The 15,299-nt window shown below is 35.4% G+C and overlaps 1 protein-coding gene across 3 annotated transcripts in view; it reads left to right on the forward strand.

Moving 5' to 3' along the window:
• b4galnt4b (beta-1,4-N-acetyl-galactosaminyl transferase 4b) overlaps positions 1 to 15,299 on the forward strand; it is a 205,781-nt gene that overhangs the window by 183,931 nt on the left and 6,551 nt on the right. For all 3 annotated transcript variants that reach the window (XR_012382650.1, XM_682637.9, XM_073907264.1), the window contains 5 exons: positions 1,726 to 1,835; positions 4,680 to 4,780; positions 4,882 to 4,955; positions 7,337 to 8,579; positions 14,068 to 14,417. Coding sequence is in view for 2 of the 3 variants with exons in the window: in XM_682637.9 (XP_687729.4) it covers positions 1,726 to 1,835; positions 4,680 to 4,780; positions 4,882 to 4,955; positions 7,337 to 8,579; positions 14,068 to 14,417 (1,878 nt within the window). In the remaining variant the exon portion in view is untranslated. The remainder of the gene's footprint in view (positions 1 to 1,725; positions 1,836 to 4,679; positions 4,781 to 4,881; positions 4,956 to 7,336; positions 8,580 to 14,067; positions 14,418 to 15,299) is intronic.

Genomic DNA, 15,299 nt, shown 5'->3' on the forward strand with positions numbered 1-15,299 from the left:
CTTTTCTTTTCTTCCTTTTTTCGGCTCTGGAAAGCTGCTGTTTGGATGCCATTACATTTCAAATAAAATTAGATTAAGATGGATTAAAAATAGCAACAACACTTGTAATGATATAATACTTAATACTTTAAAACACTTTTCCAGGTTTATATAGAACGTGAGCAATTTGGAGCGCTATGGAGTCTGTGTAGGAATGCGTTACATTATTCTAGTTAACCCAATGGCCAATCGCAGGTGGTGTTATGCAAATTGAGTATTGTCCTGCTGGGTATGTTTCTAATATTTTCAGCCCTGATTCATGCTGTTGTTGTGTGTAATATCATTTTCAGGCATTTGTCATGTATGAATTATATAGAGCTATTCTTTTAATGAAATTATGGAGGATATTTAAAAAAAAAAAAAAGTCCACTTTTGTGTTCACTGTAAGGAAGTATACTTGAGCATCGTATGTAGTATGCTGTAATGTTGTTTAATGCACTTTATTTAATTTTCATTGGGTTAAGTAATAAAATTTAGATGTGAACCAGTACCCTAATTTTATTTAACTGGATGAATAAAACAGTTTTTTCATTGTAGTCTGAATTATACATTAAAATAAAGTGTCACCATAATAAGTTAATATTCTGTTACATTTTAGAAAAGTTTCCCCAGTGATGGGTTGCAGCTGGAAGGGCATCCACTGCATAAAACATATGCTGGATAAGTTGGCGATTCATTCCGCTGTGGCGACCCTTGATTAATAAAGGGACTAAGCCAAAAAAGAAAATTAATGGATGAATTTTAGAAAAGTTTGTGAAATAATCTTAAGAGATTTTGTCAGAGTTTTAGTTGTTTTGCCTTTTATCCAAACAAACAACAACAACAAAAAACTTTAATAAAGAAGTATTTTCAAGTCAAATACAAAAACATTGTGTTTTTTTCCCTTAAAACAGGCAAAATAATCTGTCGATGGAGTAAGCTAAATAATCTTGTTTTATTTCTGTTGATTACTTTGTGGGACATATTCTGCATGTCATGCAGAAAGAATGCTAGTGTATTTCCAGTTAGACTGAAACGGGTTCAGTTCAGTTTAATATGAATGTCACTGTTGAAGGACGATCCACTGGAGGGCAACTCCAACACCCCAACCAATCAAGCCAGAGGCGACAGTGGCAAAAAAAAAAAAAAACACCACCGATTGATGGAAATGGGAAACAAACCTTGGGAAAAACCAGGCTCAGTCAGGAAAGGGCCAAACAGAAAAGAGGCAGAGTTGCATGTTGCATGTTTGACACACTTTAATGTTTCAGATCATTGAACTAATTAAAACATTAGTCAAAGATAACACAAGTAAACACATCAAGCAGTTTTAAAATGAAGGTTTTTATTATAAGGCAAAATTAAATACAAAACTACACAGCCACCCCTTTCCCTCTAGTTAAAATATACCTTAACTCTGGTTTATCACACTTGAGTTCAGTTTCTATGGCCACACCCAGGCCTGATTACTGCCACACCTGTTTGCAAACAAGAAATTTCTTAAATAGGACCTGCCTGACAATGTGAAGTAGACCAAAAGATCCTCAAAAACGAATAGGTCCAGGGTAGGTGTTCAGACTAGCCAAAGGGATCATCAAAGTCATTGCAGGAATCTGTCTTACGTTCTTAACACATTTATGTCCTCATAGACTGTAGGTGCCAGTCTTGTATGAATTGTCCTACATGATGCTGTATTTGTTGTCCTAGTTCCCATGATAGATCAATCCAGGCTGGAGAATGTTCTGCCATCTTGTGTCTACTCTCCTACATACGTGGTAAAGGACTTTCCTATCGCACGCTATCAAGGCCTGCAGTTTGTAAGTATAATACACTTATCAACATTTTTTATTTTTTATTTTGCCAATTCAGTTGAAAGAATGTTTGCTACATAATCATGAGCTTAAGGATAAATAATTGTGTACCTTTTAAATGTTTAATGTCTTTGTAAATATGTTAATTTTACATTTAATTCTATGCAGGATATTTTCATATTGTAGTGAGCCACAGGATTACTTAAATTAAAGATATCATTTAGTTTTGGAGCTATTGAGTGCTTGATTCTTATTGGTCAATTAACATTTTTGTGCAATTATTCTCAGTGAGATGCATACAGTAGCTAAGTTCCAGATTGGTCTTAACTGCATTGCAGTTTTATATCAGTGTGCTGAATGATTTTAATAATTTCAAAGGTCCTTGCAGACTATATAAAAAATGGTAATTGTAATGAATTTGTACAAATACATTAATGTACAAAAATACATTATACACTAGCGAGGAAATTATTTCTTTCTCAAAGCAGTTCAAAGAAAGGGAGAGAATGGGGGCATTGTGTTCACTTGTTGAAGAGAAGTTTGTTTTACATATTTAAAAATAGTTTTAAAAAATCCTGTGTTTTTAGTGAGTATTGACATGCTGAAACATGGTAATGATAAGTGATGTATTATAAAGCGTGACTGCTGGATCTTAAAATGTCTGAAATTACAAAAAAAAAAATTTTAGGCCTTCAGTCTTTAATTCAATGAAATATTGTTTTGTAGGTCTTAAATCATTTTAAACAAGTCTTAATTTGCCTATGTCCATGTAACACCCATCTAACCACTAACATTCCATCTCAATAAACGTTTTTAACAAAAGATTGCTTGTTAATGTTACTTCCTTACAATAACATTTGTTTTTAACAGTTATTGAAACATTTAAACTGGGCCGAAAAAAGTGTTTAGCCTTGTGTACGGCCTAATTTTTATTCATAATGGTCTTAAAATGTCTTTAAAAGTCTTAAATTTGACTTGATGAAACCTGTAGAAACCCTGATTATAATAAAAAGCACTTTTAAAATTAAAATACAATTAAATTCTCTCTCTACCTCTGTCTTTCTCTCTCACTCTCTCTCATAACTGCATTAGTCTGCATATTAATGCTTCATCATGCCTACTTGCTCTAAATTTATGTTCAAAGTTAAATAGGGTTGAGATAAAATGCATAAGAAATTAGTCTGACACACAAAACCATTTTAAAAACAAAGACCCCTCCAAATATGTTGCAATACAGCATCTGAACAATGTCTTGATGTGTGGTAACATTGGTATAAGCAGAATACTTGCCTGTAAACCTTTAAATAACTAGAAAATTATGAAAACCATCACCACCTCAGCAATACAGTATTCTCTAATAATTTAGTGGGTCATTATTAATTATTCCTTAATTTCACCTATTTCACGTATTATTTAATTCCATGTAATTTTTTTTATTAAGAAGCAGGATCTTGGATAACCTGTATATATAAATTTTGAACATTTGATGCGGTTCATTTCACTGTTGCAATCCCTGATGAGCAACTAGAGTAAGCTGAAGGAAAATGAATGAATGAATGAATGAATGAATGAATGAATGAATGAATGAATGAATTCTACGCATCGAGATATTAACAACTGCATTAGAATGTTTTAAATAAATATAATAAATGTTTTATAGTTATGTCAGTAACTTTAACAGCATAGTACTGATGGTTTAATGCTGGTTAATTTTTATTTGAGGGTATAATAATAACAATAACAATAATAAAGCTTTTAAGAAGTTTTTATTACTGCAATATCTGTCCTTAAATGGGTCTTTAAGTATCGTTTTGGACAGTGGACACCCACAAAAATATTGCGAACCTCAAGCAGTACTTCACTTCACTATTATTTTTGACATTACAGCAAACAGTGACCTCTTTTGGCCATTATTGTTAAACACATGTCTGAGATTAAAGGGATAGTTTACTCAAAAACGAAAATGTGAGTGTATTTAGTAAATTACAAATACTGGGGAAGTTGATGGTTACAGGTTTCCAATATCTACATTTTTGTTTAAAAAAACAAAGAAACTCATAAAAGTTTGAAACAAGTAAATGGCAAGGAAATAATGACAGGATTGTCATTTTTTGTCTGGACTGTTCCTTTAAGGGTTGTGCATCTTTTGAATATAATACTTTTCAGTTACATGGACTATTTTTAATACTTCTGACTCTTTTAATTGATATACTTTGGCTTAATATTTAAAAAATGCACATATCATGTATATCAAAGGTTCCTAAAGTTGTTCCATTGTAAGGAGAAGTGAGTATGATAAAGAGGGTAGGGACGAACACCGAAATCGCCATTTCTGATTTGACATAACCTTTTTAAAATTTGTTTTATTGCTGAGCTACAAAAAAGTAAACTAGAATTTAATGTTTCGATTAAATGTAAATGAATCTTATATATATATATTTATTATATTATATATTATTATATTATTATATTATATTTATTTATTTATTTATTTTTACTTATTTATTTATTTATTTTTTGAAGAATAGAGGACTATAGAAGACATCGGCAATCAAATCAAGGCAAAAACTAGTGTAATTGTTTTATAAATTATATAATTATAAATCGTGTTATAAATGAAATTGTTTTGTTTTTTTTATAATAAGTTTATTATTAAATGTAAACATGTATTAGTTAATACAAGGCAATGTTTTCTAGCAATTTTTAAACATTAATAAATAAACTAGGAATTTACCCAATTATATTTAACTTTGACCCACTAGCCTCAATCAAGATTCGTTTTTGGCCCTTCATAAGGAAAATTTTGGGCACCCCTGATGTATATCATCATATTTTGTTTTATATTTCTAGGTCTACCTTTCCTATGTGTATCCCAATGACTTCACCAGACTTACTCATATGGAGAAAACCAACAAATGCTTCTACCGAGAGTCTCCGGTCTACTTGGAGAAGTATGAATCCAAACTGATCCTGACAAGAAAGTATTCAACATCTAAATACATAACTGAACACATACATATACATATGGTCACTCTTTTGAACTGTCATTTAGATTTGGCTTCTATAAATACATGAAGATGGATGAGGAGGAGGATGACCAGCCTGTTTTCTTCCCCAAACCCGATGGTCTGTGTTCAGCTGGGATCTTAATAACAGATAAGAATTCAGCAGCTGTTTGCTCTCTTTAAAACCTCATCATGAAATTTGTAATGAGCCAGGCAACATATGTGTTCCCAGGGTTCAAATCTAACACACACCAGACACCAAATGTGAGCAGAAATGGCCTTTGAGGAGTAAATAAACAGTTGGCTGTTACCTTTATTAAGACCATTACGTGGATTAGGTTGCAGTATTACAAAGATGCCATTAGAATATCACTTAGAGAAAGGCATACGATATATGGCTGTCGCAATGTATGGGCCAAAAATAGATGTTACCAGTCCTACTGTCTTTTTTTGGCCAATGAATCACTGTCAAAATATGAATCAAATTAGATCATTTTAAGTGCAATGAGGTCATTGATGAATAAAGATTAACTGAAATGAATGTAGGGAGGCAGAGCATTTTTAAACTGTAATTGTACAGAAAAGCAGAAAGAAAGCTAAACTTATTTCATGCATACATTTGCATAGCAGATTAAAGTAATTAGTGGCGGTTCTAGCTTAAATTGCACCCTGGGCGAATCACCCCATGTACACCCCTCAACCATCTCAAACAATCCTAAATGTAGGAAGGGCTTCAAAATTTACCCCTAAGAATTGAGACAGCACTACAGCACCTGCACATGTCATCATATGTCATTGCTTCATATGGGATCAGACAATCATGACTGCTGTAGTGATTCCAGTTGTTTTATTTATTTATTTATTTTATCTTCTGGATATCACTGAAGGCATATATTATGTTATCATAACGATCTAATGTGGCAATAAGATCTTAACTGTACTGTGTATTTATACAGTGACAATATTCATCTATGTAAACACACAAAAACAACAATAACATTATAGCAGACACTGTAAAAAGCCCATTGACAGCCACTAGACTTTTCTGACAGGGTATTCGAGTGTCATTGAGTGACAGAATGTTGTGGGACTGCTGTACAGGAGTTATGATTATGGATTATAGATTGCGAAATTTAGTAATTTTTATTTTAGCGGTTTTTTTTTTAAGCATGATGGTAAAACACAATTGCGGTATTGAATATATTATAATATATAGTATTATATTATATATAATACTCCTTACTTCCTGGTGGAGCTGTGGCTGGTGTATTCTGGGAAATTTTCTTACCAATTGGTTTAGAGTGTGGTTCTGAAAAATCTTCGTTTGAATGGGTGTATACCCCTTGCCCTTAGCCCTACGCCTTTAAGTTAAAGAGAATCGGGACACCACTACCCTTTCATGGGCATGCGCAAAACGAGGGGTAGGGGGAAAAGGAAGGGCTAAGGGGTAGAATTGGGATTGGTTCTAAGTCTTACCTCCCCCTCCTTTCTGTTTCATAGCCATAATTAGTCAAAATAAGATCAACATTATAGTATAAGCTTCAGTTTTGTAAACTTGCAAAACTTGGTGCGTGACGACACCTCATGTCATAAAAGTAACAGAAAAGGCCTTTACAGGGCATGAGCAGTGCATATTTTATCGGCGTGCATGCGTCAGGTTGCTTTCACCAGCGTTGTTTCGGTTAAGAGTAACAAACTTGCATGTGCAAAAGGGGCCAATCGCAATCACACACTAACATCTTTATCCTGGTATAAGCACTATAAATTAATACATTTGCATAAAGTAAATTGCATCTCTCAAAGCTTACCATGTTTTTTTTTTTTTGAAGGGTTTTTTTGGCACCATCTCCTTGTGCCGCCCCCAGCAAGATGCCCCTTTGCGATCACTCAAATTGCCCATCCCTGAATCCGCCACTGAAAGTAATCATGAGTGTCCCAAAAAAGATATGTTTTATCACATTTAAAGATAAAATCAAAGATAAAAACATCCTATGCCAATCCTAATCCAAACCTGTCATAAACCTGTCATCACATGTGCAAACGTAACCAAGACTGGTCAAACAGCCACCAATCAATTTTACTGTTAGAAAGGCAAATGGAGATGGATTTGAGTAAAGAAACAACAACAACAATAAAAACTCTTAACAAAAACAAACGTGAATTAATGCAAAATGATTTATTAACAGGAATTAACAAAAAAATGAACAGTTCCATAACCTGTGAACTAATACAGGTATGTGGAGAATTGTCTCAGTTTTCCAGTCTTATTGGCCTGAGTGTTTATTTTTGAGCCTTGCTGTGTCTGCCTTTTGACAGCTGCAACATGTTGAATGCTAACTGCGCGTCTGACAGCCCTAAAGATGATAATGATAAGCTGTAGATTTCTATCAACACTGCACCAGCATCACCGACTCTTTAATCAAGTCATTAAGCAATTCTCATTTCAGATTGCATGAGTTATTTAAAAGGCTTTGGTTTGATGAGGCTTGTCTCTTCTGACAGATTTCCTGGAGGAGGAAGAGGGTGTCGACCCAGAGGAGGCAATCAATTCCAGCAACCGGCCAGTCAAGAGAAGCGGCCCGTCCTATCAGACATCAAGGATTACAGCAGCCACCGCCTCCTCAAAGCCTGATAGATTAGACGGGGGTTCAAAGAGCTCCGTCTTTCAGCAAGAGAAGCAGTACGTTCAGTTTAAAGAGCAAGAGAGGAGTAAAAAAAGAACGAAAGGGGAAAGGTTTTATAGACACTCTCAGGTGGTGGATGATGAAATGACAGAAATAAGACAGGTGAAAGGGAGTACAGGTGTGCTAGAGTCTCAAAGCGGCTCTCTAAATGAACAGACGGGACCAAGTGAGGAAAATGGGGACTCCCAAACACTTTCTCTGGTTCAGAGAGGGCGTTCTTTGGCATGGGTGCTGCCTGACCCTGCACTGCAGAGCGAAAGTAAACTGATTGAAACTGCCAGCCCAACTGTGAAAGAAAGATCTCCCTTTAAGCTTCCTCATCTCTATGTCCTGGCTAATAGGATTTTAGGTAACGCAGGTAAGCCTGTGGTGGAGAAAGAATCTAATAGCAATAAAATTTACATTACAAGACCTCGTCCGCCAGTAAGCAGACCCAAACCTCCTGTGGAAGTGTTTCCCGGGGTCTTTCTTTACCAATCTAGGAAGTCCAAGAGGCTTGTGGATTTGAGTTCAAAATGGAGGTCCTTAAAAACACAAGCTGCTGCTTCTGCCCCCTGGGCGAACTTCCCCTTAATGGACCACAAGACTTCCACCCAATCTGCCCTGTTAAAGCAAAGCCATCTCTCCTCGCCCACAGAGCCTGGGCCTCATAATAAGGGTGACCCTACAGCCTCCATATCAGATCCAGACAGCGTGCCCCCATCAAGCTCAGAAAAAAGAGACCACCCTGGGCTAAACTCCAGCAGCCAGCCTCCGGAGGAAGAGCCAACAAAGATCTCGGAGATGGCAGAGGGATTGGACGTGGCTCCTCAGAGCAGGGGTCTTGAAGAAGGAGAGATGTCGGAGTACAGTTATGAGGAGGCTGAGGTGAGGCCACACTTGGCAGAGGAGGCTATCAACTGGCAGCGCACCTTCAGCGTAAACCCAGTGGACTTTGAGTTACTGCGGTCAGACTGGAATGACCTGAGGTGTAACGTCTCCGGGAATCTGCAGCTCGCAGAGAACGAGGTCATTGACGTGATCTCGCAGTTCATGGAGAGGCTGAACGAGAGGAATAGAGGGTAAGCCTGTGTTGGTCAAGAGCGGTCATGCATCAGTGTCAACAAGTTTGGTCACTTCTCTATGTCCCCCTAAATACTGTATGTTAGGGATGTCCCGATCAGGTTTATTTGCCCTCGAGTTCGAGTCATTTGATTTTAAGTACCTACCGATACCAAAGCCCAATCCGATATTTCTATAATACATAAAAAAATTCAAATCTAGGTTCTGTGTGCTCCATAAGCATAAGAAATGCAGGGTTCTCAACAAAGTAGAATGGCACGTTACTCATTGTGATCATTCGGCTGTGATGTCCCTGTCACAGGGCATTTTTCTCTCCTCTTCAAACTCTCCTGCAGTGTGAGCTGACTTGTCTTCGGTTGCCTGCATGGGCAAACTCACTGTAGTGTGTCGGGTGTTTGTTTTTAAGGTGCTGTAATGAAGTTTACGGCCCTTTGGCCGCCGGGAAAAAGGAGGCGGAGAACCGACGCAGGTTTAAAATATTTATTAATAATAATGACGGCAGCTCCTCACGGAGACTGCCATTTAAACCAAAACAAACAGTTATCCACTTACGTGTATCCACTTACGCGGTGGCCTCACCCCGTTCCCACGGCTCTCGGCCACGCCCCCTCGCCACAGGTGCCTTATTTGGTTTGTTGTGTTAATTGTAGCTTTTTTCTGTCCACCTCTAGCAATCCCAAGTTTACATATCTCACAGTTTGCTATGGCAATGTTGTCATCATCAACTTTATTGTACCTCCAGACTGCAGACATACTCACGCTTTCCGCTTCAAGCTGTTTCCGTGTTCTACTTTGCCAGCATTTAACCAATAGTGTCCCTGCAACAAAGTGATGTCATGCCGCACACGTTGCTGTTTCTGTGTGAAGTCAAGAAAGAGGTGTAACTCTGTGCTACCCCATAACTATAAATAGTATATATATATATATATATATATATATATATATATATATATATATATATATATATATATATATATATATATATATATAAACCGAGTGATCTGGACATTCCTACTGTATGTAATTGTTGAATAATAGAATAATGAAAATGGCATTTTAAAAACTGCAAGAGGTTGTCTCTCTTCTGTATGTGCGCACTAATCAACTGCAAAAGACAACAATTCACAGGGAAAGTGACTGACTAATCAACTTTGAGTCATTTATGTTGCTATATCTTGTTATCCATATACAAAACAAGTAAATTACAAAGCTAAATAAATGCAAACAGTTTTATGAGAAAAGCCTATCCAAGTTCAAATGGCTGTATCCAATATATCCACTTGTTTAAGTGAGCTTAACCTCCTGTGTATGTCATAAACTATCCAGTTGTCTGCTTATATTACACATTTGTGCATTAATAGTGATTTTTGATCGATCACTACATATGAATCAGTCATGACTGAGTACACTTTGCAAACAGTCAGCAGCTGTTTAAAAAAAAGTATGTCTGTTACGTTCATATAACAACCTGATTATTAATCTTTTATTAATAAAAGTAATGGCTTCAGTAATATATATATATATATATATATATATATATATATATATATATATATATATATATATATATATATATATATATTTATATATATATATATATATATATATATATATATATATATATATATATATATATATATATTTAACATACAGCATTAACAATGACAAAGTGAATGATATAGGACCTAAAAATGAAGTCATCCTGAATGTACAGTATATTAGATCAGAAAGTCCGGTCCTCTGGACCCCCTGTCGCGCACATTTTGTGTGTGTCTTTTATTTAACACAGAAGGATCAGGTCATGGATCTTTTTGTTAAGGAGTGCAGGGCAGGGGGTCCCCAGGACTGGCATGATGAACCACTAGATTATTAAATGTTAAAGTGGGGCCCCTAAAAGCATAAATGTAAATGGCCCCTGCCTGATCCCAACCCTGGAAAAATGTCATACTACTTCTTCGCAGTGTGCTCTGTTTTAAATCATTCTTGCCTACATGGCTGTTCAACCACAAATAATTCTTAGTTCACTGAAAATCTGGCACTTTACAGCAGAGCTTTTTAATGTAATTGTGCCATAATACATTCACTCAGTCTGCTCTTACATCACAACATGTCTCCATTGCCTACAGAGCAGTTCACCCAAAGATTTCAGTTTTTTTTTTTTTACTCACTTGCTCCTTTTTTTTCAAATAAATGTTTTTTTTTTTGCATTAAATAGATGTACCTTTCAAAATAAAAATGCCTTTTAAACTCAGTCAACCTCTATTGATATAACACCTTACTATAACCAAGGTTGAACAATGTGCTTTACACCAGTAAAACAAATTATACAATGCAACTAAAAAGCAGACAATGCAAAACAATATAAGAAACATCAATAACATACAATAAACATTAAAACAGAGAGAAGTGTCCGTGCTATGCATTAAAAGCCAAATTAAACATGTGGGTCTTATGCTTGGCTTTAAAAGTCAAGTCTTATTAGTCGTAACAGTACCATTGTTATTATTTTTTTTTAATTAGTATAATTTTTGTGTCATTGCAATTACAAAAAATATTATTTTTATTTTAAACATTTATTTTGAACATATTTATTTTGCAGTTTAAAAGATATTCACATTAATTGGACATCATTAATGTTGACTTTTTTTAATCGTACATTAATTTGTATGAAAAATTGTATTTTGTTAATTAGCCCTTTGATTATTTAACAATCAGCAAACTGCTAACTATTATTACAGGAACAAAGAATTGAAAAAAAGAACAATTTGTTATAATTTAAACACTGCATCTCACTTGCAATGCGAACATTTAAAGGGCTGATCTAGAGCAGGGGTTCTCAACTTTTTTCACTTTGAGGCCCACCTCACTCTCTGAAAATATTTTTTGAATGCCCTAATTGATTGACTGGAAAAAAATGCTTATTTTAAAGCTTTAAACATTTATTTTGCACATTATTATTCATTAATTTTTCTACATAATTTTAGTAAAAAAGAAATAAATAAAAATAAACGAACTAATAATAATAAGCCTGACAGAAAACTACTAATAAACCCGACAGAACAACAGGAGATGGCAAAAAATCTCTTTTGACCTACTATTCATATTCATTAAAAATAAATGTAAAACACCATAAAAACACACTAAATCGGTTGAAACACATCGATCTGAAGGTGGTTGGGTTTGTAGCTGGACATTATTGAAGTTTACTGACAGGAACAGTGAACCACTGTTCACTGAAACACCACCGAGTCTCGCTGAATCCTACTGTATGGGCACGCGTCCATTATAAAACACTCGCAGGACATTTATTTGGACAACTATAGGGATATTTTAAAGTGTTCACACAAACAGAGCATGCATAGTTTGTGAATCAACAGACTTGTGCGACTCTAATACAGTACGAGTCGCAGACGTGAGGCACGCGCAAGCTGGTTATTACAACTCTAATCATTGTTACCTTTACATTTGCATGACGGTTTGATTTATACAACTGAGGACGTAGTCCTAGTTGAAGTGCATTGGTTGGAAATTTAAGCCACAGTCTGCATTTAACAGTGAGGCGGTTTTTGCACCGAGCCCATTAGTTTATTTAATCACAGAAAATGGGAAATGCCATTACTACTATAATTTTTTAAGACATATTTATTAATGAAATCAAATAATTATAGTATAATATTTAAGTTAATCTTAAGCTAGCTCGCGGCCCACCTGCACAATCGCTGAGGCCCACCAGTTGAGAATCCCTGTTTTAGAGTGTTTTTTTTTAGGCTTGGTTGTGTTTATAAGATGCAAAGCAATGTGTGCTCATGCTTCATTTGTAAAAAATCATGTTATTTTTTCAGATAACTTACTTTCAGAATCAGTTTTATTACCAAGTTTTAGTGTGTACAAATGTGCATGAGAAAGTATTGCATTGTTTATTGTTATAAGATGACCATATAAGGTGTACTTTGATTGTGTACAGCTAGCTACTCGGCTAACATGAACACAATGGTCACATTTCCTAGTTCCTCTGAAAGGCCCGCCCTCAAGAGGCTCTGATTGGTCAGCTAACATAATGTGCTGTAATTTATTGTCAGTAAGAGTAGCTGTTAGCCGTATCAGTTTGAGCCTGAATCAGACAGAAAATGAAAAGGACACAGCTGAACCTCACGCTTGCTCTCTAAAATACAATCTGACAAGTGTCTTTTCTATATATTTGGGTTATAAGCATGTGTACAGTAAGTAATATGAAACATTCGTATGTCTTTCGCGAGTTTGTTTTTTAAGAGTATTTTGAGAGTAGAGCGCAGGGAAAGTGGCCGCATAGAGAGACACTGCAGTGCTGCTGAAGATTGTTTCTGTTTACAGCAGTTTAACTGATAAATATGAATTTGTAGCTAAACTGTTAGCGGGGCAAAACAGCATGTCTCATTGTTTACATCCTTGTTTACGTCCTCGCTACAACATACCGTTAACACTAGAAACTATGCATGTAATAGATCAACTTTAGCAAATAAAAACACTTAGGCTACAGGTTGTGGCTCACAATCCACAGCTTCTGCTATTATGATTGGAGGAGTTTTAGCCAAATCAAGCACTGAACTAGGAGAGATTCTGGAGGCTCTCCTTTGTCGAATGCTAGCTATATATTTTAATAATTCACTGGAACATAATTAAAATTAAACTGTAAGCATTTCTGTCTTTGAGTCGTGTCCTTTGGAAGCCCAAATACAGATACAGAACAAGCTCTTTGGAAATAGCAGCGTTTGGACAGCATTATTAGCTTTCTCTGCTACATTACAGTGCCTCTGGCCACACCCCTTTGCTGCGCAGAGTGTATGTGCATGGTGAATGCACGTAACCTGAAGTGCTTTTAATCTCACTAACCTGGATGTATTTTCTTGTAGTTCCTTTTGCTTTGAACTTTGAACATATTATATTCATAGATGTTGTTCATGTCTGCTACATTACACATCAACTAAAGTTTAAAATATGATATCGAAGTGGACCACCCCTTTGAAAGCTTATCAGCAAAGCTTAACAGCAAAGAGCATTCTTTTAATGGTATGCATAATTATAGAGAGACTGGAAAATGCTATTTAAGAATAACTTACGACACAGCTTTACTATTAACACAGACTTTAGTAAAGAGGAATAAATAATAAAAAATACTTCTTTATGTTGTACTTTTTTTTTTCCTACTGAGCCTGGAGCTCAAGTTAAACACCATCTTTAAAATTCTAACCTTGCGCTGAAACAGTCTGAAGTCTCATGCTGCTAAGCACTCTCTCAGCGGGTTATTTTATGCTGCTTTATCATAACAAATGGAAAAGCTTTATTACTTCTGACACAACAAGATTAAACAGAGTGTGTGGTGTTACAGTATGTGAATATATTTCACATGAACATATTCCTCATTGTCTCATTTGAATTCACTCTATCTATTCTACAGTACCTCTCTTACTCTCGTTTTCTCACAGTTTCCTCTTTTTGCCTCACTGTTAGGATCTACACTCTGGCTCGGATTGTGAATGTAGAGAAGCGGAGAGATTCAGCCAGGGGCAACCGTTATTTGGTGGAGCTGTTGTTGATGGAGGGAGGGAAAAGACTGGTGCGTCTGTCTGAATACATCTATTTGCTGTTGCACCGCAGTCGATTTGAAGAGGGCATTGAGAGCAGAGAGGGAACTGTGCCCTCGTCCCATCGTACACCATCCAAAATCCCACTGCCCAGTGGGTCTAGTGCCCAAACACACACCACCACACCCTGGAGTACCAGCTGGGCCAAACCCTTGCTCTGCCAGCCTATTATGTTACAATGGAGACATGATGTGATGGTACACTTTGTAGTACCAGGTACAGTATGTCAATTGAAAAGCTCTTGTTTATTCCGATTTTTGGGATATCAAAATAATTCGCCCTGCTGTGATTTTTTTTTTTACTTCTTTTTTAACTATTTCCCAAATGTTGTTTAACAAAGCAAGGATTTTTTCACAGTATGTCTGATAATATTTTTTCTTCTGGAGAAAGTCTTATTTTTATTTTATTTAGACTAGAATAAAAGCAGTTTTTATTTTTTAAAAACATTTTAAGATCAAATTTGTTAGCCCCTTCAATTTTTTTTTCAGTTGTCTACAGAGCTAACCACTGTTATACAATGATTTGCCTAATTACCATAAATTGCCTATTAACCTAGTTAAGCATTTAAATGCCACTTTAAGCTGTATAGAAGTGTCTTAAAAAATATCTAGTCAAATATTATTTACTGTGATCATGGCAAAGATAAAAGAAAACAGTTATTATTATATATATATATATATATATATATATATATATATATATATATATATATATATATATATATATATATATATATATATGGTCTTAAGTTATTTAAATATGCAGATAATTTGGCACTTGTAGGCCAGTTGACTAAAATAGGAACAGAAGGAGATACCTTGTGCTATAATTATATAAATTTGCTTCAAAATTTGTGTAAAAGGAGTTCACTTGAGATCAATTTTAATAAAACCAAGGAGATGATATTTAGCAGAAATAAACTAGTCCTTGGTCAAGGGTTGAAACTTCTGGTCCTTAAGGGACATGGAATAGAGACAGTTTGAGACAATAGAGCTGTTTTAAATATTTAGGTACACTTATTGATAGTGGATTAACATTTGCTGCAAATGCAGAGTGCATTAAAAAAAAAAAGAAAAGAAAGCAATGCAGAGATTATAT

This window comes from Danio rerio, chromosome 7 (assembly GCF_049306965.1).
Source record: "Danio rerio strain Tuebingen ecotype United States chromosome 7, GRCz12tu, whole genome shotgun sequence".
NCBI classification, from domain to species: Eukaryota; Metazoa; Chordata; class Actinopteri; order Cypriniformes; family Danionidae; genus Danio; species Danio rerio.